This window comes from Acipenser ruthenus, chromosome 25, assembly GCF_902713425.1.
Source record: "Acipenser ruthenus chromosome 25, fAciRut3.2 maternal haplotype, whole genome shotgun sequence".
Taxonomy (NCBI): Eukaryota; Metazoa; Chordata; class Actinopteri; order Acipenseriformes; family Acipenseridae; genus Acipenser; species Acipenser ruthenus.
Window position 1 is genome coordinate 20,834,961 of NC_081213.1, and position 26,853 is coordinate 20,861,813.

General features: G+C 36.8%; 1 protein-coding gene across 5 annotated transcripts in view; it reads right to left on the reverse strand.

Moving 5' to 3' along the window:
- LOC131701493 (contactin-4-like) overlaps nt 1-26,853 on the reverse strand; it is a 150,859-nt gene that overhangs the window by 78,980 nt on the left and 45,026 nt on the right. For all 5 annotated transcript variants that reach the window (XM_058999599.1, XM_058999601.1, XM_058999597.1 and 2 more), the window contains exons 3-4: nt 17,252-17,378; nt 10,269-10,444 (exon numbers count right to left, since the gene is read on the reverse strand). In XM_058999599.1, the coding sequence (XP_058855582.1) occupies nt 10,269-10,444; nt 17,252-17,378 (303 nt within the window). The remainder of the gene's footprint in view (nt 1-10,268; nt 10,445-17,251; nt 17,379-26,853) is intronic.

Here is a 26,853-nt window from a genome sequence, read left to right on the forward strand (position 1 = left end):
AGAGATATTGCATTTCTGTGGTGGCTAAGCCAAGCAGCTGGGTTCTGAAGCAGTGAAAAAATCAGGACATAAGCTTGTGACAATAGATTCACTGTATCATTGTGTATATGCTGGTCAAGACAGCAAAGTCGCCTAAAGGGGGTTTTAATATATACTGGAAAGCACTCAACATGTCCACTTCTCTCTTTAGAGGGACCAGACAATGAGAACTGGAATGCCTCAGTGGCATTGCATGTTGTGTGCAGGTTGAGTCCTGCAAGCAGGGTTGAAAATCTTGGCTGGGAACCCACAGGGAGGGCTGCACTGGCTCGTGCTCCCAAGGGGGAGGTGGAAAAATCGCATTGGACAAGTTTGCTTCATCAGTAACAACCACTACTGGTTGCAGCAGTGAGGATACGTTCAGATTGAGCATTTTTTAATCAGGAAGAAACAACAGAGTAAAATGAAGAACGTGAGTGTTTGTTTCATAGGAGGAATGCAAATATTTACAACTAGAGGTTTCAGCAGTGAGACAAGCCTCCTATCTCTTTTATACTGATAGTCTACATATTTTAGCCTTGCTAAACATCCCTCTATTTTAACACCAATGTAAATGACTAAAATGGCTAAAATATAAGTGTTTCTAAAGTCAACAACCACAACAACTGTGGGCTTTTATGAGAATGATTAAGCAACGGATAGTTAAACCAAGCAAGTAAATTGGCCCGTTGACAAACTAACCAAGATATAGATCAGGAAACAGAATACAAATCCGTTGAAGATTACTTCTCAGAAATCCAGGTTGATATTAACTGATGTTTGGACACAGCAACAGAAGGACCCACACACCACACCCATTTAATCCCATAATCCCTCTTTATAATGCTGCACCACATACCTTAAACGTCATTTACATCAGCCAGCACTAACAGTTACATTTTTCAGAATGTGTATATCCTTTAATACAGTATCTGTTGTCCAAGATAACCATTTATACTTAGGGGTATACTTAAATCACGGCAGATTGACGTATTTTTCATGGGTAGGTTGCAGAATAAAATTAGGATTTCGCTGACCTGTTTAAACATTAAGTAAACCTAAGCAGACAGTATTTCAGAACACTATAAAGCCTATAAATAGTGGTACTTGCTTCCTTATCTAAAACAGAGTGCTGTCATTTGTTAAAGGCAAGCACGCAGCATCCCCCTGCAGTTGATTTGCCCATACATTCAGACTGCACGTTCTGCATCTGCACTGAATTGGTTGGAAGTTAAGGCAAAGCTTTGCCAAGTTATACAGATGTGGAAATCGATTAGAAACAGCCCTAAAACTCGTTTACCCAAGGGCATCTTGCATACTTTAATAAAGGCAAAACATGCAGCATGTTCGTTATCATGTTATTTGTCCGATCCAATAATTTATTTTATCAGTACCGAGTCAAAACAAAGAAAACGTGGCTATTCGGGTCTAAAATTCCAACTGCGAAAAAGTAAGCAGCAGGTTGAAGCGAGGTGGCTGTGCTGGATCGTTGTAGTACTGATTTAACTTGCCGACAGGAATACTTTTTGTCTGGGCTGACTTTCCAGTTTGGTTTCTGAAAGCTGTTTATTTTACGTTCTGTTCAGCAGCCTCTGTAGTAGCCTTTTGTTTTGTTTAATGTGTGATTCTCAAGCTAAATAGCGATTGATTAATTTTCTCCAAAGACACATTATGATATCACTTAAGGAGAAGACACGTTTGAGAGCTGTTGAGGCCACAAGGGTTTTAAAAAGTTACCAGTATGTGAGAACTAAAACAGAAAATGATATTCAGGTGAATACTGTATAAACAAGATAAAGGATACTGTGACTAGGGTCCTCTCAAATGCCTCTCGTTTAATGAGGACATACGCTTATTCAGGATATTTTTACACATCCCGAGGCGTCCCAATAAAGTGGAGGCAACTGTGTTTATAAAGTGTCTTCCTTAAAGTCACAGTTCTTCAAGTTTTGTGAATAGGGCTCAATATAAGGCTGATTCCAGCACTTACACTACGAGGTCACTGGCTCAGGTACGCCAGAGACCAGGATTGCAGGGAGTACAGCAAGGTCCCGATCCCAGCATATGAGATTAATAACCCTGAGAATGCAAATTTAAAGCCCCCCTGTGGTATACCTGGAACTATAGCGGGGTATTCATTAGGCTTGGTTCCTCCCCAAGGTGGAGAAAGGTGCAAAGAAAGAGATAAATGCAAGGAACCTAAATAGCCAGGAGCAGAGCATTCAATAACTATAAGAAAGTGGTAGAGGAATCTTATATTTAATATCCTTAATATGATTATACAATGTACAGTGTAAACTATTTACTTTTCTTCTCTTATTACAGTATGTGTGAACAAGAACTAAAAACAACTGCAACAAAATGCAAGCAAGCCAAGCTTCCTTCAGAGTTATACAAATACAACCACTGGTTATTTACACTTCATTATATAAATAAATGTGTTGCTTTATTTAAAACACATACAACATCTGGGTAAATAAATGCTAGTGTGATGCATGGAAAACCAAGGAGATTCACACATTTGTCTTCAGCGAAAGGTCTTCTACTCTAATTGTGGGGAAACCCTGTGGTTTTCAGCAACCAGTGAGATTAAGAACCTCCATCTGTGCGTATTGCAATTACTACAAGCTGCAAAAACAATGGTCTAGAGGGAACAATACATTTTTTCTGTATATGTCAGAGAGGGGGCAGTACAGATAGCAAAAGTTGACCTGTTCTACCATGCAAACCTGTTTTGTTTTTATCAATTATCAATTAAAAAGGTTCACACCTGCAGCGATAAATTATATATTTTGTGCGTTCAAAATAAATGTATAATTAGTAATCATTCACACATGGACATTAACTGCAGCCATATTTGCAACCGAAGAAAACATGGATGAAAAAAAGCAACAGATTCCACATTAGTCTTGTTTAGCCTGTAAAGTGTCAAATAATAATAATAACTATAATAATAATATATCATATTGTGTCACGAGGCAAGTCAAAGTCTAAATTACCTAATAATAATAATAATAATGACATAACATATTTTTATTTTTGTTGAAATACATTTTTTTACTTTTTCTACATTCTCTATCTATTATGGTGGTTGCATTGAATTTTGCTCGAGGGGAATTTAGGATTTAGATCACATTGGAGAGGAAGAGACACATATGGATTAGCCTATTCAAAATGTCATATCCATCCACCCTTCTGTTTGGCAATGAAGTCTGGATCATTATACAGACACTTGTGGAATACATAAGCAGCTTTCCTGCTAGCTGCTGTAGCATAAGAAGCATTCAGACTGCTGCTTAATGAAGAGATAATTCCATGGTCATTCAAACATTATTGATGGGATGTATTTATCTACAAACAATTATGATGGCTTTGCCAATCTAGGTCATTGTAATGATGTACCTATAAGAAAGTGTGCTCCTCACATCCATCTTAAGAAAAGTGATGCCAAATCAGACGGAAACTACTCTTCTCAAAAGTGTAACGTCCATCAAAAACAATAAGTCCACCATAAGAAAACCACTATGTGAAGAGACCTGGAGAGCTGCCATGCGCCGAGACAACCTTGAGGGTCAAGCTTCACATCAAAGTCCTTTCAAAGTATTTTTTTATTTGAAGAGAAAAAGCCTTTTTTACACACAAAACATAAAGGTTGTAGTGGTGTGCAACCTACAATCTTGTGAGATGTCACAACAAACAGGCTTGAATGGAGGAGGGCTTTTAAATACAGCTGCGTTGTAATGGCTTATATATATATATATATAAATACCATTATACGCAGCTGTAACAATTCCTATATTCACACAATTATTGTTTTGAGATTCAGCTTTTATTAGGGAGCTCTCTTAAATCCCTTTTTTTATAAAAATACAGGATATTAATGCTTGTGACAGAGTAGCCGTCTGCCGTGTGGGTGCGTGCATTCGCTGCTGAGTGACAGGCACGAGATCAAGACGGAGGTTGAAGTTGATACGCCCCGCATGCGAAGATGATTTATTTACATATCAACACACTGAACAGCTCACGTGACACTACCAGCAATAGTTGCGCTTGGAGTACATACAACACAGTGTACGAAAACTTTGGTAGGATCTACTATCTGAACTAATCTTCTCTGTTCAATAATAAACTAACGTTGCTGAAGAGATTGATCACGGATAAACGATTAGGGCGGATATGTGACAGGCAGATACGCAACGGATTACTGTATTTATTTATAATCCAGGTCTGGCAATGGAACGTGAAACAAGCAATGTAATTGGTCGTTCAAGGTTCCAGCTGTCCATATATTGGATAGATATGGACAGTTAGAGCCTTGTCACATATTCAAAATCACTGTGCTAGGGCTCCCAAGTGGCGCATCCAGTAAAAGCACTCGCTAGAGTGCAGGATGCGCTCTATAGCCCTGGACGTCGCCGGTTCGAGTCCAGGCTATTCCACAGCCGACCGTGGACGGCAGCTCCCAGGGGGTGCCGCTCAATTCGTCGAGGGTCGTCCGGGGGGAGGTCCTCGGCGCACCGCGCACTAGCGACCCCTGTAGTCTGGCCGAGCGCCTGCGGGCTTGCCTGTAAGCTGCCCAGAGCTGCGTTGTCCTCCAACGCTGTAGCTCTGAGGCGGCTGCACGGAGAGTGTAAAGAAGCTGATGGCACACGCTTCGGAGGACAGCGTGTGTTCATTTTCGCCCCTCCTGAGTCAGCGCAGGGGTGGTAGCGGTGAGCTGAGCCCAAAAATAATTGGGCATTTCAAATTGGGGAGAAAATAATAAAAACTAATTTGCAACGACTAAATTTTAAAAAAAATAAAATAAAATCACTGACTGCCTCACAGAATTTAAAGTACCGGTAGCAATCTTGTTTACAGTTACAGATATACAGTAACTATAACAATAAAATCCCTACAAGTAGACATGCTGATTTGGATGAAGAACATGAAGTTTCAGGCCTGGCTGAACCAAAAACAAATGGTCTCAACTGTGGAAAATGCACATTTTAAGAAAATCTTTATAAAATAATTTCAATAGCAATGTACAATTCAACACATATCAAAAATAAAGATTCACTTACTTGTGCATGTTTCAATTAAATTAATTTGCTCAGCTTAATTTAGTGTGTAGTTCAAAGTTATAAATGGGATTACTTTATTGGCGTAAGGATATTTACCAAAAACAATGCAGTGAAACTCTCTAATTGCTACATTTTACACCCAAACATTTGTGACAGCAACACAGATATATATGTTGTGTGCTTGTAAAACTACTTGACAATAATGAATGCCCTTCATTAGCATAACAAAACTGTATGATAGGTCCCTTATCATCTTGCTGTAGACTGTTTGCTTTACAGTCTACAGGAGTGAAGTCCATTTTATCCTGTCACAGTGTTATAAATGTATGGATAAATACTCTATTTCACACACTGCTACTATGCGTGGCAAAGAGGAACCCTAATACTTGTAAAACTGAAAGTTCAACAGGACAGGAGCTCACTATTCTAAACCCTCAAGCAAACCCATTTCTTGCTTACACTACACTCAAAGCTAACTATGACCACACCAAAGCCACCAATTTGGCATTTAACACAGCATGCAGATAGTGGCAGCATTTTTTTTTTATGCACAACTTGTTAAGAGGTGGATATTTAAGTGTGACTCAGCAACATACATAAAGTAAACCTAACACCAACCAGCAAAATCTATACCCCAGCAATTATTTATGATAACGGGTGAATGCGATAAAAAAGATGAATGATTCCACTAATAATGACTTAGAAAAATCCACCACATTGAGCATTTAATTATCGTTGAGTGCGTTACTGAATGTTCATCAGAGCAATAATGGGCCGCAACAATATATTGTTAGTAGCAATTATAGCTAGTTCCTTAGCAACTAATAGCAAAGTTTCAATCGAAGCAACATTACCTGGTTTATTACAGTAATGGGAATAACATGAAAATTCTTCACCGTTGAGCAGTAAGTTTGCCTTTCCCCCTTTTTCTCTAGTATTACAGTTGAATTGGGATCACCAGGTCAGACCCCTGAAGTGCAATCATTAAAATCATTTTATTATTGTATTGCTCAGTCTTAATTTGCATTATGTGGAAAAGCCCTGCACCAATCTACACTCAATAAGATACATGAGTAATGAAATAGCATCGTTCACAACCTTTACAATCCACAGGGCAGACAGAATGCACAATTGATTTTTTAAATACATTTTCAATTTCACCTTTTACTCAAATGCCAAAAAAAATACTCTTTCATTAACATGTGGACTTGGCAATTGGCGTGGGAAAAATTAAATATGGAGATCCTCCCAGCAAGAGATCTCTACACATAGCTAGTGTCACATTCCTTGAAGCATCCGTCAGTGCATCCCCCCACCAAAGGAATTTAGTTTAAGAGATAAAGAGCTACATTTACACCATAATGAACTCTCTTGGGGTTTTGTATTTTTTCATCAATTACTTTTAATTTATTTTTCTAAATGTCATAGCATTTCCACTCAGCCCAACAAGAAAAATAGATGTAATAAATCAAAGAAAGTTTAACAAAAACCCAGTCACACACAACTGTTCAGAATACTATATATGTATATATATTTCTTAGAGAATGGCTTTCTTTAATATAGGCTGATGTTTACAAAAGCATTCCCTGAGTGCCACTATATGAGAAATAGTTGTGTGATCAATGAGAAACATTACTTTTTAATCAACTTGCACACTTGCTATTGTGCATCCAATCATTACAAAAACTGATATTATGCTTTTCATATTGCGATTGATTTGCATTAAATTTGTCAACACACCCTAGCAATTTTAGTCACTTGGATGCCTGGCTTGACTGAATGACTTGCCATTTTTTAAAAATAAAAAAAATGCACTGGTGCAAACTGGGTCCATTGTGTTCCAATTTCAAAAATAATAAAAAAAATCCTCATTTTGTATTACACTATCTAAAAAAAATGATGAAATGCAAATGTAATTTCAAGACAGCATCTGCCCATTAAACAATTTCCATCAATCTATGATGTAGAATAAATATCTTATTTAATTAACTTGCAAAGTGTATTAAGCAATGTCAAGAGTTATACAAAGTATCCATTATTAATTGCTATGCTCTTGCAATGCTGCAAAAACCGAACACTGTTCAATTCAGACAGCATAGCAATTGACGGTACCAATCAATTTGACATATTGGATTTTGAAGTTATTAAATTTTCCCCAGGAATCTGTTCATTACTATAAAGGGTTTGGGTGTCCCAGTGACCTAGAGAAAACAAACTGCTAATGAGAAATGTGCCACTGCCAATAACAGAACAGATATTGGAGTTTAACCTTTAGGAGTCATTTGTCAAAACTGTCAATATTGCAATTTACAAGCCTATACAGTGGAAGGAATAGAAGCAAGCTCACCTTGCATTCACTATCCACATATTAATCTCATAAAAAGACTATATGAAACCTATAAATTGGCAGTGTTTTACTGCAGCTGCACGGCCCTGAAATCTAACTGTGAACCGTCTTTGATTTAATATTTTATATGTTCACCTTTAGCAAATAAAATGCGGCATTATCTTGTTAAGAAAGATGCCATCAAGAAGTCTAATAACAAGTATAGTTATGACACAGACTTGATATTAAAATGCAAAACTAGAATTCCAGTTGACCGAAAGGGCAAATAAAACAAAGGGATACACCTCAACTAACTACTGTATGTATTCAAGTTGAAGTTGGACTGAGCTATAGGATATTATAGTGTTTCACGTCCACATGTTGCTGTAACTGTTTAAATAACGTACCTGTTTGAGATTTGTCCTCTAAATCATTGCAGGAAGAGCGATTTAAAAAAAAAAAACACTAACAGGAAGTGCTCTGGCTTTTCTGTTTTGTACCACATCATGGATCTTTAATGCTGTGCTATCTGTTTGACAATGTAGGCAATAATCCTTGCACTATAAGTGCACTAGAGCGGCCATTTTGAAAACCAATTTGAAACAGACTTTAAAGTTTATAAGTGTATAAAGTTGTCGGGATGTTCAATGAAAAAAAAATACAGGTACTTTATTTAAAAAGTTGAGGACGTGTAACGCTATATCTTTCGGAACCCCACTACTTACTCTTTAACAAAGCCTGGGATAGAATTATGTTCTTGCGGATTTTTATAGCAGTTTAGCACTTTTTTCCACCAACCTCTTCAATCGTGGAGGATTAGAAAAAACGCTGCTAACAAATCAGGAACAACTGAAACGATAGCTGTGATCTTATTGAAGGAAACACTGCTCTTTATTTCCATAGCACTACTTGTTAATGCAGTATTTAGAAATATTTACATTCGTTGAACAATTATTTGCATATGCAACTGAAGTGTTTAATTATAATAAACATGAATTATTTTTTAAATACAAATATCCAACCTTTGCAATATAGAGCTCATTTACGATTTATATGGGGAATTTGATTTGAAACTCGGCTTCATTAACTTTAATGCTGCTGTGAAAAATAAAGAGTTGTATGTAATCTATTTTTTTTTTTTACATAGGCCTACACCTTCATAATTTCTGGATATAATTAAGTCCAACGTGTTTTTGAATTTGAATATGCACATTATTTTGCTGTTGGTCTTTTGAATATCTGCGTATATATTTCAAAACAAACACACAAAGGTGCACTTAAAAATATTAATGATGTTGAAAAAAATGACTTGACATAGGTATGAAAACTGGGCATTATATTATTAAAGAAAAATCGTTTTTTTATATTTTTCAGATTCTTTTTAGATCAGCACTAACAGTTATAATGCAGGTAAGGGGGGTGTAGTGGCAAAAGAAAAGTACTGAAGCTGTCCTAAAAATCAATAATGGTACATTATAAACAGCTAACCTTTACTGTATTTTATGTTTAATTCAGTTTATTACCAACCAAGTCAAAATGCACATGATAACTTTTGTTTACTAGCACTTGAAGTATATTTTAAAAAATTAAATAAATCATTAAATAAATAAAAATTTACCAACTCAGGTTGCGCACTTAAATCAGTTACTTGAATTATAATAATAATACATTTACTGCTGTTTTGCAGATACTATTTTCCCCATAAGAAATCCAAATGCTATTTATAAACCTTCCCAGTCAGACTGTAAAATACAAATTCACTTGAGTGCATTAGAGTGCAAACAGAAAATACAGAATTTTTTTTCAATGTAAAATAAGTGCTTTATGTAGACCTGTGCTTGTGAAAGTCTGTGTTAACAGTACATGCAATTAATCATGGGTGGCAATCCCATCAACTGACAAAACACACGGAGGTGCGATTGATTTAATCGTTTTTCAGAGCCTTTGGGCACTGCGATGTACGGTAATACAAATTAAAGTACCTTGATGGCTAGCCTGTGCTGTGAGTTGTCTCCCAGTGAGTAGTTAATATTAGGTTATCCTTGAATGTAAATGAGTCCACACCCCAAAAGTTTTGCTGACCACTGGCACTAATGCAGATGAAAAAGGACAGGGCAAAGCATGACACCAAAATCACATTAAATAGCAGGCTGTTTGTGCCAGTTTTGCTTCGATATTTGTCATCAAAATCTGGGGTAAAAGCTTTTGGCCCTAGCATTACAGGTTTGCTGGGGCCTATAACTATAAAATACAGAACATTAATATTACTATAACCAATTAACTACCTGCTAACTATACCCTGAAGCCGAATAAATAGGGCCTTAGTTCTCCAGAGGGTCACAGACAAGACAAAACAATACAGGTTCCAGTTCGGCCGTCTAACTCCAGGAAATTAGCTCAAAGTTAGATGGATCAATACTGGAGTCAATGCCATTTTCTTCTTCACCTGCATACTTTGAAACAAAAAGAGCTTCGACTATCTTTGCAATACTGTACAGTATTGAATCAATTTCTGTCCATCTTTATTATCTTCACAATCTGACTGACACGGTGAGTTTCATTTTACATCATCAAAATGATGCAACGTAGACAGACTACTGTCACAGAGGCTTCTTCAGGGAAACAGCGTTTACATAATGTCATCATCTACAGATTCCATAGGGAAACAGCATAGCTCAGTATGAGCTGCTAATGGATAGGTACAGCTTTCTACTTGTGATACACCTGAAACATATTGCTGTATGTGATGGAACAAAATTAAAAAATTAGATCACACAAAAATAAATGCTTTTATCTATTTCTTACACGTTTTCTTATACAGAACTCCCTGTTGCAAGTAAACAGGACTTATGATTACTCACATGCAAACTGAAGTATGGCTTCTTTGCTGACAATGGTTCCAACAGTATTTGATGCCACACACTGGAATGTTCCAACGTCTTGGTCTTTATTCAGATTACTGATGTGCAAGTGGCCTCCAACCAGACTATAGCGGTAATCCATTCCGGGGTCAATGACTGTTCCATTTAATTTCCACCTAGAGGGCACAAATAGAAATAGTAATAAATAAGAATGGATCGAAATGACCCAAAGGTACTGTGTGAATGACACATACTACTTGATTGGTAATGCTTTTCACCAGTGTATACAATTGTAAATGTACAAATATTGCTAAATAAATTCTATAATTCCATAGGTAATTTGTAATGTCACTGTGAGGGGGTGAAAACTCTGCACTTGTTTTTATATTATAAAATGTACCGATACTTGTTTTCACTCATTGCCATATTCTACAGTATAAATCTATATTATTCCGCCAACTACATAAATAACAGTATATTTATTTTCATATTTAAATGTGTTTACTTTTTGTGTAAATGTTTAATTGTGTTAAATCTGTGTGGTATCTGAACCCAGGAAAGGGTTAATTTTAGCCTTGTTTTCCAAGTGAGAATGTGGAGTAAAATGTGGGCCTTGCTTGGTGGGCCAATCAATGAATTGTTTATTCAATTTGGTTTCAATGATGCAGGTGAGTACATAAAAAAGGCTGCACCTGGCCTGTAAGTTCAGTCCTGTAGAGACTGGGTTGGAGGAAGGAGCGGCGGCAGCAGCAGGGTGTTGCGTCCAAAAGCAACCAAAAGTGGGACTGTGTATTATTATTTGTTAAAAGATAATTTGTTTTGATTGATTTTTGTTAAATCAAAGTGCTTAAGAGCATGGCTATTTCAACGGCTACCTGATTTCCTGTTGTTTTGACCTAATCACTTGTGCCGAACCCTTACAGTCACCACTATTGATGAAGGAATACTTATAAAACTTCTAGGGGAAATGTAGAGATATCATACCTGTGCATCTGGTTCGGAAGTTTTTATTTTAATTACTTCTTTCAGACGAAGCTGTCGTTATTTTTTTGCTTTCTTTTTTGTACAATAGTTCTTATTGGATTTGTGTTAGAAATTCAGCAGAATTAAAAATACTGCTGGCTTACCTTAGAGTCCCAAAGGTTAAAACTACCTGTTTGCCCTTCCTCCTAAAATATAAAAGCTTTCCTTACAATCAAGGCCAGTGACCTACTTGAGTAGAAGATTAAAACTAGACACTTAAGGCAGGTCACTACACAGGCCTGCCTGTTATTTTCACTTTCCCTGCCCTTGAGTTCTTTGAAACCACCAAAACCAAGTGCTATAAAAAAAAAAAAAAAAAACCCTAACCTTGCACAGAAAATGGACTCCAGGCTGCAACAATTATGATAGTAAATGATTAATCAAGGGAAGACTTATGCCTGCAAGGCATAGCCCCTGAATCTGCCCTTCGAAGCTGGATCTTCACATTTATTACTGCAGTGATTAAAATGAATGCCCAACATAACATGCTGTAGATGACACTCAACTTCCTAGGAATGCTGCCAAGTTTAATGCCATCATTCTTGTGACTCGTCTCGTCATTCTGCATAATAATTTGGTTTAATCATTATAAAGCAGTAATTAAAACAAACCGTTCTTCCTTGTGCTATACAGTTATGTATTCTACACCAGACAACACAAATATTATTGATGTTAGATGTAATCAGTGGCAAATATTAATCATTTATGATGGCATAAGATTATTTTACACTACATAGTTAACAGTCTCATTTTAGACAGCAGGAAAATCAATGACTAGTAAATACTGAAATGGCTTTTTAGAGTTGTGAACCTGTAATTATGGCAATTTACATCAGACAATACAGCTATGGCCAAATTTTGCTTCAGAAAGTCGAATGAAACCTGCTGAATAATGTTACGTTATCATATTGAATTGCATACTGCTTTGTAGTTTTCCATATACTTAACGAAAAACTGACAAAAAATGACAAATGTGGCACTCTGAAATCTGACATGAAATACTGTACTACTATTATGGCTTCTGGTATACTTTTGCAATACCATTTTGTAGTTTCTTTGATTACTATATGTTAAATAAAAGATTTAAATTATGTTCCTATAGTGAAAAAAACCAAAAATGTGTCTCAATCCTAAAATTCTAGGTGATGCAAAACTTTGTCCATAGCTGTACATTTCCATTTTCAATACATCCAAAAAGCTTCAAAACAGATGACTAAGCAGGATCTTGGATTTAAAAAAAAATAAAAAAATAGTTTGGCCATTAAGAGTCCTTATTAGGGACATGTTGTTTTATTTCCTATTTCTGTTATTACACATTTTTCAGGATGACCGGTATAATTGATGATGCCTACATGGCAGCTTTCTGTAACACTGTACATGACATCCATACTTTGCAAACCCTTCATCAAATTCTTGAGCCCCTTTAACACTTGTACAGTTGGTTTCTAGGTCAGGTATCAAGAGAGAGTGAGTGCAGGACAGACATATGTTTCATGTGTTAAAATAATATAGATGCCTTGGGCATTATAGTCAACTTCAGAATACTTAAGCAGTTAGGCATATGTGTCTTGGTAAGTACTGGATATCTAACTAGGCAAAGGCCTTCGGAGAAATTAGATTTTTTTTTTTTGCATTGAACTAGCTGCATCTGAGAAAACCTGGACACCTCAGTGTGCAGTGATCAATGCAAGAAATGAAGCCCCCTGGCAATGTTCATATCAGAAGTACATATACAATAGAAATAAAACACAAACAGAATCAAAAGGCAAGGATTTATGAGGAGTGCAAAGGGAATAGGTGCATTTTTACAGTTGATAAGCAGAGACTAAGGGAAGATGAACAATGAACAAGGTAGACAAAGCTGGTGGAAGAGTGAATGATTAGAATTTTAAAAATGTACACAACGCTTGCAGCAATACAATTTCCTGCAATCAATGTATCCCACACACAGGAGGTAAAGATGTCCCGCCTCTGCTCACTAATGATTGGACAGCTGCAAAACCAGGGCAGATCTTTGACATTCCCATTGGTTAAACTCCCAAGACCTTCAAATGAAACGGAGAATACCTTCAGGTTTATGTCCCGCTTCTGCTCACTCATGATTGGACACCTGCATAACAAGGGCCAGATCTTTGACTCTCCCATTGGTTAAACTTACTCAAGACCTTCAGCTGAGGCAGAGAATACCTGTTTATGTCCTACCTCTGCTCACTTATGATTGGACTGCCACGGATAATAAAATTCTGCACGATTAAATTGTAAAAAAATGAATCTGTGATCAACTCTTTGGTTGATTAATCGGTCCAATTAATCTGTTAATCAGAATAGCCCTAATATATATATATTGTGAACGAGCCTTTGGCTCTCGGGTTCGTTTTGCACTAATTACTAGACCCAACACAGGAACTTTTAATTTTTCAGTGCGTAGTTGCACACTTTTATTTACAAAATAACAAATAACAAACAAAACAACAACCTAACTCCCACCTGGAGTGCTAAACTGAACTTTAATTTTTTTATTATGAATCCTTAACTAACACTGCTGGATGGCTAAGCCGTTTTCCAGTCACAACAATAAGATGACCACAGGTTACACAAAACACGGTACCTTCACTTGGTTACGACCAGACGGGTCTCCTCACCGCTGCACTCTGCTGTAAGCTGCCTTCCAAAACAGCAGCCCTGACTGCGGGGTTTCCCCTGCCTTTATGCAGGGCCCCATCAAAACAAATTGGAGCCAGGTGTACCCCAATGGAAATTTATCATTTCTAGAAAGGCAGGGGAAACCCCGCAGTCAGGCTCTCTCTCTCGCTCTCTCTCTCTCGTCATATTTGTAACCTGTTGCCGTTGGTTACCTGTGGAATGTCACAATCAACATTCTGCCCCTGGATAAAAAGCTACTTTGCCTTTAAGGTTTAGTCTGTAGTCTTTGTTTTGCTTTTTCACATTGCCTATTGTTTTATTACATGGGTGATACAAGTGGTTTACCTTGAGTGATACAAGTGGTTTACCTGCTGAACCATTCAGGATCGGTCATTTACAACCCTGTGATGCACACTGGATAAACACAGTATCTGACTACAGGGGAACAGAGTAAGAAAAAAACAGTACATCATGATGTAAAAATGAGTATTCCTCATTTCTGATAAGCGGGTGTGAAAGGCTTGAGGATGCATAATAGTACAGAATACAGAGATATCCATGAACCGGACAGGAAATGTGTAATGCTATTGTTGTTATATGTTTTGGAAGACAAGAAGATGGGCTATTATACCTTGTTGGGGGTCAGAGAAGTAAAAATGCTAGTTACAGTTCGATAGACTAAAGATTTACCAGCAGTAAGTAGAGACTCAAGATTTGATGTTTTCTCTGAGTAGGAGGATAAATCAGCAAAGAGACTGAGAGATTGATTTTGGGATTCTGTGTTTGACAGAGCTGGGTTGAATGAAGCAGTGAGACTTACATAGATGCATGTTCTATGAATGCAACCGTTTAAATACAGCAGAGGAAATGTTATCATTCAAGTAAGTTATTGGTCAATTATTTTTTAATGAAAAAAAACTTTTATCTCTTTCCTTAAATATGTCAATTTTGAAGATTAAAGACTGTCAAGAAGTTACAGTATTCAAAAATTGAGTGTGTATTATATGTGCTGTAAAAAGGTTGAATCTAATTCGATCAAAACTGCTTGTAATATACAACTGTAAGAGCACTCCCCTGACCTCTCCTCAAGTCATTCCTCACAGCATGGAGACTCGTTTGACATTATTATAATCTTTTACAACAAAGAATTTAGTATTTATTTTGTTAGCGATGGTTCTCGATTTTCCCTGCTCCGATGTGCTGACTGTAATAATTCAGGCCTTTGCTGGCAGTATCTGTGTTTACAGTTTTCCAAATATATACATATATGTGTGTGTTTTTTATCATGTTTAGAATGGTACCTATGATGTTTTTTTATTTTTATCAGGCTGCACGAGAGGCAACCCTCGGTGACTTATAATGTCAAATACAGTGTCCTAGGGAGTCACTATAGACATGCAGATCATCTTGTCTTTTAATACAGGTTTGACTAAAGCTGTTGAGCAATTGGTGTTCACAATGAAATTCTCAAACAAAATAAAATACATGTTTTTTTCATTTCCGTTTAAGGGATAGTGCTTTTAAAATCACTTCTATTTGTGTCTTGTGTATTAAAGACCAGATAGAGATATCAGAAGTAAAGCACCACAAAGTTCAATGAGCATATCAACAGAGACAGCTTTATTTACTAAATTGTTTCCTGCCAAAACCCTGGCTTTTAATCCAAACATCTAATCAGCAATGGCATTAATTATGGAATTATGCCCCAATATATAGCATGGTGCCATCTGGCACATGTGCATGTAGAGGGGTTTGTCGAGTTTGCACAAAAGTCTGTTCGTTTTCTGTTACCTTCTGTGCAATCCACTAGCTTTGTGAAGTCAGAAAGTACAGAATCAGAAGCAGACCATTAAACCATTGAACCATAATGGGGACCATTAAACCATTCCTTCAACTTGGCAAATGACCTTTGCAGTTCCTAATGGGACCCTTAACAGGACACTGTTTAACCTGGCTTGACCCCAACTATTACTATAAACGGACCAATCATTCCTTCGTCTTGTCTTGAATATTTCCTGATGGATAGTGGATGCAATGATGCGATTCACTCATCTCATAAGACATACTGTATTAACATGTAATGCACAGTTAAATGAAATTTATGGAGCGGGTCAACTTCTGTTGCCATAAGATTACATTTTATTGACATATATCCATGTACAATGTGTATCAATCAGGTTTGGCCCTGAAAAGCATGGTGCTGCCCTCAGGCAGCCAACCACGCAATATAGCAAATTGATTTTTGTGTTGTATTAATTTCTCTTTTTTTATTATTATTATTTTTTTTTAATAAATGTCACGCAGTCAAAATTTAACATCATTGTCCTAGAATTATCACATTTGGACACGAATGACACTGTGTATGTGTCTAAAAATAGATCAGTTGTTCTGGCTTAAATGTCCATCTCCTGTTTTTTTCTCAGAAATGTACAGGATCAAAAGCTTAAATGTGGCTGTTGGGATTATATATGCCTATTATTGCTGCAAAAAGGATGGAAGGATAGAAGTTGCTTTGATTTTGCTTTTTTTTCCATTTCATTTTGAAAGTTCCTACAAAAGTTGTTTCTTTTTTTTTGTACCCAATTATTTGACCCCACACCCCTCCAATTTGGAATGTCCAATTATGTTTCCACGCCATAGCAATCCACATAACAGATCAGACAAACTGAAAGTCAGTAGAAGTTTTACAATCCTACAACCAAGTAAAATTCCTCTTTGGCACGAGTGGATGTCAATAAGCTACAGACTCCTGGAGGACAAAGGCTTGCCCTGCACATGTCTATTTTAGGTCACTGTAGTGGATTGAGGAGAAACAGTCCATGCTGATTTTTCCCTACTTAACCTGCAGGAGCACCGGAGCCAATACATTACTTCCTATTAATCCCTAGAGAATAGCAGCCCAGTATATATTTTTGAACAAACAGAGGCACACATTCACAATTGTAATTCAAAGACCTAAAGCAGCTTTTTCATTCGTATTATGGCACAGCATACAGCAACCAGAAATGTACATTTAGCATTTTTTTGCTTGCTTTACTAGATGTCGACTTTGTATAATTTGTAAAACTATGTACAGGGGATTAGGAACAGATGCTGTAAATACTGTAATGGTTAAAAGGTACACTGGTAGTCCCTTTATGATAAATCAGCACAAGATGAAAATAGAAAATGACATCACTAAAAAAAAAAAAAAAAACGTCAACCTTTACGGTAGAGTATGACCTTGGTGTAAAAAAACCCCAAAGACCCTTAAATTCCTCTGCTATTGGAATCCATTTTATGTTAACATCTCTGTTCATAATGTAAGTGTATTGTACCTGTAATATGGTGGTGGGTTGCCTTTTGCTTCACAATTAAAAGCAACTTTATTATCCATGGAATCAACTGGAAAAACAATGCTCTTCGGCTGCAGTGTGAAGGATGGTCCATGTAGGGCAATGTTGTCTGTGGGAAGGAAGAAAGTAATCTAGATTAGATTACACGTGCAGGCTGCTTGCAAAATAGGCAATTAGTCAAAGAAAACAACAGGCAAACAGTGGTAAACCATTAGGGGAGCAAACCACAGGCAGACAACCCATATCAATTCATTCAGAATGTCAAAGTGCCACAACAGTAATGTGAATTAAATGCAGCACCTCACGCAACGCTGTGGCTTAATAGGTCTGCATTTCAATCGAGTTTTGCCTAATCAAGCAACCCTATCAATTTGCCTTTTATCAACCTGTCCCTCCATCAGAAATACCTTCAGAGTGATTCTGTTTGGAAAGGTATAGGGGCAATTAGTACCATGTCAGTATAACTGACATAATGTGGCTAGATTTTACCTTCATTTAAATAGGTTTCACAAGTATGATGACAAGCTCCATTAATCCTAAAGATGTCTTGTTTTCAACTGTTTTTTAACTTGCTAAACGAACCTCAATGCATGAGTTAGCTCACACCGTCCATCATGTTGGCCAACTCAGTAACATCCAGACCTTTCAAAAGGTATTTTGATGCCTGCAGTTATATGACAAACCCACATCCCTATTTAGTTGTATTATGATTGTAAAGCCATCTCCAACGATAACAGAAGCCAGTATAGAAACTATATGCTGCATGCTGAACAGACTTTACAAAGACTCAAATTACGGGAATGACTCTGTCAGCCCAAAAGCCTACCACACGATATCAAGCCATTTGTAAAAGAAAAAAAGAAAAGAAAAATACTGAACAAAATAAATAAATAAATGATAATTAGAAAATGGTCCAAAGCACTTTGCATACTGTGTCCTTCACTGGTGTAAAATTCTGCACCTACATTCTTGGTGCTTGCTTACATGGAAGTATACTTAATTCACCCTCAACTTACTTATTAACGACAGTATATAAAGCAAAATGTTTCATTTGTGTGCATTATGGCCTTTTAAACAGTTCAAAATGCAGTCCAAGAGTGTATTTATGAGTCAAGCTTTATCACAGCATACTGATTTGTGTGAAATGGATTTTAATAGGATTTAGCAATGCTGGAGGGCAGGGTACAGTTGTGTTATACTAAAGCCAATGATGTTACAGTACTTCCATATCCATATCAGCTGACATTTTGCACTGTAATGGTTATGAACTGTAACAACTCAACTGTGTTTTCTAAGTGTTGAAAAATATGAATGCTACTTAAGAAACCATCTGCAATATAATGAGAATTCGAGTTATCCTGTAAAACAAAATATACATAATATTTAGTTTATTTGCAGAACACTATACTCTTCTCAAAACTGTTTATTCCAAACCACCATTAGCAAAGAAAGATGTAGCTAATAGTTAAAAGTGAAAGAAATCTTATATAAGCACCTAACTGTGAAATAGTTGCCTTTGTACAAAAATATCCATAGTAAATATAAGTAAAAGCACATCAAAAGGATGGCAAAGCACGGAAAACAGGTAAATCACAGGTAAGTATGGTAAAGCATTGTAAAAACACACAACTTTTTTATGTTAGGTCAGCCAGGATGTATACACTACATCTTTTTTTAATGTCAACAGTTGTCTTCAGTATTTTGGCTATGTTTGCATTTACAGTCTGTGTTCTGTGTAGTGGAATGACACTTATTTTACATTAGAGATTTTATCTTTTTTTTTTCAAGCAACTTGTTAAGCATATTTAAAAGGTTTAGTTTGGTTTTAACACATCTAGAACTCAGTGTGGGCTTACATAAGTAACAGGTATTATTCTATAAAATATCAAAGTTACAGATAAGTAGGTCAATTCAGGCAGATGTTGTTTTTTTTAAAAGTAGTTCCAGCTCTTGAAGACAGTACAGACAAACACTGGCTCACTTGTTAACTCAAGGCAAATGAAAGATAGCCCACTGAGATTCAACTGAGTAGTAGAATTCCTAATTGAAGTCCCTACACTGACAGTAAACATATTTTTAAAATAACAGGGTTATCAGTCTACATAGAAGTGTCCTATCAGTATGACTTGTTCTCTTTTTTTTTTTTTTACATATACTTTGCTTAGACTGTATACCATATACCACAGTGTTTAGTGTCGAGCCCCAATGCAAATTTATATCCAGACTCCTTATTAATCTGTCCAACGACTGAAACGTTTCCACTGTGGACAGAGGGAGCAGTATTAACTGGGAGGATTTAGTAAAATAAGTGATTTTAAAAAAAGTGCAAGTATAAAAGGGCATACATGTTACATGCTGCAGGTTTTCAGCAGAACATTTCTGAAACACCATCAAGCCAAGAGACACTGGTTCCATCTTCACATAAACCTCCTGAGGATTAAACATTCTTATGGAATGTTTTTTATGGTCATGTGGTAGAGGTAAAGCAATTGGACAAGCCAGGGGAGCTGAATGAAGTCTCAGGTGCACTTTTCAAACTAGTCCCTGATTCTCCTGCACTGTTGGATAGGTGAGCAGTTGTTTTGACAGTTCTCATCACCCTTCAAGAAAGAAATGTATTACATTGCATCTGTCTTGATATTGAGCTAAGCCCCAATGTAAGCTAAATGTAGAGGGGTTGCGAAATGAAGGTTGTTATTTGAAATCAATATGGATATGGAGTATTGGGTTGTATGCTGTTGACTTTCATTTAACATTCTGTAATGAGCATAGGTGAATCTTTGAAATATAAGATTGGATTTTAGCTCCTTAAAGGAGGGAGCTGTCTGCTATTAATAAGGGATTTACATTTGACTGTTTGAACCTTTGGTGTCTGTGACTTAAATTCCACCCACCAAGACAGTACGTAATCACAAGTCTCAGTACACTTTCTCAAATCCCAAAGTGATGCAACACACTTGTTTAAGGAAATGGTTTCCACCAGCCGCTCTACCTAGAGAGCAGCAACCTGGAATGCAACTGAGTGCTTAACCAGCTCTGCATCAAGGCTAACCAAGAGTGCCCTTGTACTACAGCCAGACTTTATCCAGCCAGACACGACCATTTATCTTCAAAACTAAGCGACACACAATGGTGCCAGCTTGAGTTCCCCAAAACAGATGCTCCAGCCCTTGGGAGAGCGAAAGCAAAACAATGCTATAATTTAGCAGAGCCATCTTACACCTGCTGCCCTTACTGAAGGAACAGGTACAGTAGACAAAGTCACACCCAAGCCAGATTGACCTCATCAGATACTCAATAATGACCACACATGCAGTAGAATGTAGAAAGAAACCAATGATACGTGCATGCCTGTAACACATGCCTACTTGATTCTCAGAATCAGTTTTTGAAGGTATTTTTGTATTAAACATGTGAAACTTGACTTTGACAAGAACTTAAAAAATGCATGTGGTCGAAAAGTGGTCTAAATTTTAAACTAATTAAATAATGATGTTATTGAATGACTTCATTGTTATTCTACATGTGTGTACTGTGGGTTTTAGTTGTATACACTTGGCCCCATTGCTGAATTCATCAAATAACAGGGGCATGCCCATCTCATCGCCAAGGGAGCAATGGTTCCGTCATTCCACCTAACACTCTAAGACATTCACAATATAATTGCCTCTCAAGAGGAACACCACAGGTGAATGCTGTCTAGAGTACCTAGTAACTAGTTATTCTGAAACAGTATAGACTATCATTAATATTTTTAATGAACAAGTCTTCATTGTTGTTTTGGCAAAGCTTGATAGCAATGTCCCTATTAGAGTCTGTCTTGGACAAATACTAAAAACGAAGTAAACGCAAACAGAAAACTGCTTTCCATAAAGACAGAAGAGTTACAGAGACTAAAGGCCCTTTTTTAAATCAGGTGCAAAGACAAATCTGAGTGGAATGGAAGAATGTAAAACTAGTAAGAAACAACTTAGCTGCAGGAAGGAGTGGTTAAATATTGCACTATTAACATCATTAGGTTATTATTATTTGTTTATTTAGCAGACACCTTTATCCAAGGCGACTTACAGAGAAGAGGGTGTGTGAACTATGCATCAGCTGCCGAGTCACTTACAATTACGTCTCACCCAAAAGACAGAGCACAAGGAGGTTAAGTGACTTGCTTAGTGTCACACAATGAGTCAGTGGCTGAGGTGGGATTTGAACCGGGGACCTCTTGGTTACAAACTCTTTTCCTTTAACCACTGGACCACACAGCCTCCTTTGCCGTTACGTTTGTACTGGAATCAAAATAGAACCTTAACTATTGTAGGCATGAAAATAATAGGTACTGACTTGAACAAAAAACATCTTAACACTGTACATGTCATTCCAGGGGTCATACACAGCATGCCAATGCTGTCTTGAATTGTTCAGCTTGGCTTTGTGTTGTGCTATAGTATAGATTTCAATCCTTTTTTATAATTTTTTTTTTCATCCCCCAGTGGGGATGTATATCCTTGTCAACGGGGAAATAGTTGAGGCAGGCATATATCCAATTATGATCAAACTTGCTAAGAATCTTCTTCAGCTCAATTTAATCAATTCATCATAATTTAGGGGTGTACAGTTATTGTCTGTGTGTCTTTGTGACTGCCTGCCCTGTCACACTTAGATTTTTTTTTTTGTTCTCTATAGAGAATCCGAGTAATTGAAGGTATCCGAATACAAGAGGATGTGAAGGCATTTGTCCATCTGTCTAAATGTCACATTTACATTTGTACAGGTGCATACAGTGGGTGTAGGTCACGGTGATGTACTTTTTCATGTTACTGACGGCTCTAATGTTCTATTTACAGTTCGTTCAGATTAGACTTTTTTTAAAATCACAGGTCACAATTGTTTGTAAAAGGTAATTGTTCCTTTTTTTTCTCAGTACCTCAGGTATAAATAGCCAATAATTCTAAACTGTCTCCTTTATATAGCATCCTTTTGACATCCCTTCCCCAATGTAACAAAAAACGCTCTGGAAGACACATTTATCAAGGTCCGTCAGTGCCAGCACAGTTGTTTCTTTAAGCTCATTCACGTGGTGACCTCTGAGTGTGTCTGAGGAAAATTGGATAACATGTCTTTAAATTCAAAAACATATTTAAATGTAACAAAAGGTATACCAACAGGCTTTTATCAAGGACAAAAAACATGCAAAGAAATTGAACTCCAATAAACAGTGAAAGCTGGGACTTCAGCAAGGGATTTTGGGAATATGTTACAATGTTGTCCTGTTTACTGAAGATCAATTAATACACTTAACTTCCCGCTAAACACATACTTGCAAAGTGACTTAGACAAGCTCAGGCAATATACTGCCTGCTGTTATTAATGAAGAAAAAATGCATTTTAAAAGTAGGCTAATGAATGAATGTGCCTTTCTCAGGAGGCTGACTGGAGGGTCAATTAGGTATGATGCAACCTCTCCAATGCCTCTGTTGTTGGTTGCTTCAGGCATTTTGCTTTCTCATGAGTCGTTATGCACTATAATGCAATCTATACCATGTAACTTTCTTTTAACCTTCTGAGGGAACAGAGTTACTGCAACAGCATGATTAGTTAAATACATCTGTGCAATGAACATGTCATTTGTCATTAGAGTTTATTATTATTATTATTATTATTATTAGTCATAGTAGTAGTATGGCATGTACTGCTATATACACTCATGCTGTTGTTATTAACATAGAATTGTATTTTTTTCTTCTAAGCATTTTATTTTCCTGCATATTTCTCGAGTGTTTCACCATAATCCCACATTCATTTAAAACATATAAAACCAGTAAGCTCACTTTTTGTCAAAACCATTAAAATAATCACTGCTACAAGGCAAAGGGAAATAATAATGACGGTGCTAATAACCAGATATAATCTACAGCTATGGCCAAATGTTTAGCATCACCCTACATAATTAACTCATTTAGAATCATAAAGTTGAATTAAACCCACTGAATAATATTATGTTAACATATTGAATTACATACCGCTTTGTAGTTTTCCATATACTTAATGAAAAACTACCAAAAATTAAAAAAATGTGATATTTCAAAATCTAACAAATACTTTACTACTAGTATGGCTTCTTATGGCTTCTTGTAGAATTCTGTGATATCATGTTCAAGTTTCTTTGATTTATATGATGTTAAATTAAAAAATCTAAATTATGTTAATGTAGTTTTTTTTTTGTTTTTTTATTAGTGTGTCTCAATCCTAAAATTCTAGGTGATGCACAACTTCTGATCATAGCTGTATAAGAATAAAAAAGGTAGAATTTATTCTGATAATGTATAGCCCAACTGTCAACAAACTTGTCAATTATAGACAATAATGTACCACTCACACTTGTGAGAATGTGAGGATCTCAGCAAACAGCAGCAATACTATTCAAAGCTATTTGAAACAGGAAGATAAACACATCAATGCATCATTGTTCTCTTCCAATCTGCTGCCAGTTTCAAAGCAATGTTTGCTTTCAAGCATTGAAAAAAGCTGTTACGCTATGACCGTGCTCTCATGCTTCAGCATGGTTAAAAATCAATTTACTATCAAAGTGACAATTATCATCACACAAACTGGTTGAAATTCCATTTGCAGTTGAAAGAAACAAGGAAAAGGGAAGCTGGGCATCCTGGGAAAAACATACTGATAATAATAATAATAATAATAATAATAATAATAATAATAATAATAATAATAATAATAATAATAATAAGCAGCAGTACTCAATTATAGTTGCACTATTGTATCTTGTTTTATTATTTTTGTAAAGCCTGAAACTGTGTTTAGAGCCTATTTGTCACCTGTTTTATTCTCCATATATTCGATGCTGCACACTAACTCTTGCACTTTGAATAAAAAAAGTAAAGTAGACAGATACCTTTAATGGCGTTGAGCATTAGTCAAAACCTTTATCTGCCATTACAAAAAGTGGTAACTTATTTATATATTTTTTTGTATTAAAATTATGAGCAACCAGTCTGATGTATTCCTTTTGAGCACTATAGCAGGGGTGGCCAAACCTGGTCCTGGTGAGCCGCAGGGTCTTCTGGTTTTCGTTTCATTTACTTAATTTAACCAATTATTTTCTTAATTGGCTGACACTATTTTTATTCCAGGTCTTTGATTTAAAGATACCCAGAAACCCTGCAGGATTGTGGCTCTCCAGGACCATGGTCGGCCACCCCTACACTACAGAATTAGATGCATGTGGGCCAATCAGAGGTCAGACTACAGATTACCATTGCCTATCAGATTACAGATTTTAGATTGTCTATCACTGTATTCATCATACTGCCCCTTCCTATCCCCAATTCCTTGTGTCTCCTTATATTCCCTCTCGCCTCTCCGCTCATCCTCTACTGGCTGACTTGTTATACCTTCCCTTCACTCTCCTTCCTCCTGTGCTCGCTCCTTCTCTTCCCTCGTTCTCCTGTGGTGGAACCAGCTACCGGTTATCCTCAGGACTGTTCAGTCTTTTACTGCTTTTAGCCATCTTCTCAAAACCCCTTTATTCGATCTTTATTTGTAAATTGCTATTTATATTTATTTTTGTATTTTCTTTATTTAGAAATATTTTGTATATATTGTTTATATGTGTTTGTTTGGCATTTGTATTGCCTGTAATGTATATACTTTTATATTTTGTAAGTCACTTTGGTTAAAAGCGTCTGCTAAATAATTAAATTATAACAATAATACCATTGCTGGGCAGACTGGTCCAGTACAGTCTATAGCACTGAAACATGAGAGATAAAAAGTAGGCGAAAAGAGAGCTTTTTAAAATCAAATTTTATTTTCACTGTCTCACCTGTATTCCCAAAAGTCTTATCTCATTTTCTTGCCTGAGCCAGGCCTTAAGGCAGAAAAGCAAACCTCTTTACAACCAAAATAAATACTAATCTTAAATTCAATACAAGCTGACAGCAAATGAATTTGCTGAGCTTACTTCAGAATGAATAAAAAGCCACAGAAGGAGTTGACTACATGAGGGTATATATTTGCTAGTCCCAGTGCCCACTGGAGTGATTCACAGTGTAAGCCTCTAATAATAAAGCACAACATTTGGGGTTTCTTTAATGGCTCTTGTCTTACTGCCTGTACTCCCTTTAGGCTAATATTTACTGAAGAAAGAAAAAAGGGCAGATGACCTTGATTTCCATGTCATTTTAGTTCATGAACAACAATACTGATTGTATATATATATATATACACACACACACACACACACACACACACAGTGCTCCCTCGTTATAAGGCTGTCGATTATAACGCGCCTCGGATATAACGCTCCTACAGCATGTCCCCCAATTCCCTATACTAGTGATTCATGCAATATTTCTACAGTAAATACAGTACCGGTGTTGTTCAAACTGTAAACAGCTTCTCAGTCTAACTTCCGTTTCTCCCTTTTGATACAGTATCTGAACTGAAGAAAAGCTGCGCTGGCACTTTATAACTAAATAAATATCAGACTTATTACGTGGTTATCTTTCCTAATGTATTTACTTTTTTGCTGCGAGAGGAGCTGCAGCTTTCTCTGGGAGACGAGACGTTTCAGCTTTGCTTCAGCCCCGCTCCGGCAGCCGAACCTGGGGCGAGCCCATTCCCTCTTCCCCTCGCCCGACCCGCTCTCCTTCTCGCACTTGGTTTGCTTGTCTGTCGCTTTGAACTGAACTCCCGACCCTAGTTTAGCCAGGCTATTTATAGTTTAAAAACTGCTAATTATAATGGTCCACGAGTGGGAATGTTACCTTTTTTTTTTGTAAAAAATATAGTGTTGATTACACGGTGCTTTATGCATGGTTAATTCACGGAAAGTTACATTTTTGCTTCACTACAGGTGCATTATAGAGAAGGAGTTAATTTAATTTGTATTTTAGTCAGATGTATGTTATTTGTCCCCACCCCCACCCAAACCCTCCCCCATTTTAACGCTCTTCGGTTATAACGCTATATATAGTGCAGTGTTCAAGGTAGGGAAATATGATGGAAAGTGGATATGGCAAAGCAAAATGTACCTTGGCAGTGAATATACATTTTATATACAGCCTACATATAGGACAAGATATGTACTTCATGTGCATTGGGGACAGCTGTCGGCACTCTCTTTTCAGCATGGCTCAGGATCAAGGTCATGGAAAGCACACTTTTTTTTTTTTTTTAAATCTTCAAAGCTTTCAAAGCTAGAGACTGGCTGGACTAAAAATTCCTGACCCCAAGGGTTGGCATCCCAGTAGCTATGTAGGTCAGGTGACTTTGCTTAACTATATTGTTTCCTTTGGGAGGTCATAAGGTCATAGCCTCAAAGCACTGATGAACTGAATGAACACATCATTGCTGTTTTCTGTGACCTCAAGCCAGAGTGAAAAGTGTGCCATTCAGTATCAGGCAGACCACAGGAGTGTTAGGGCAACAAAGGTATAGGCAGGGCTTGTACACAGCAGTCTTGTTCAATAAGCACTGTCTTGGCTGCCTATGGTGGCCATACACCATAGTGACATATTTATCAAAAGATATGGCAATCCATATCTTTAGTGCAGAACTATCCATTGTTG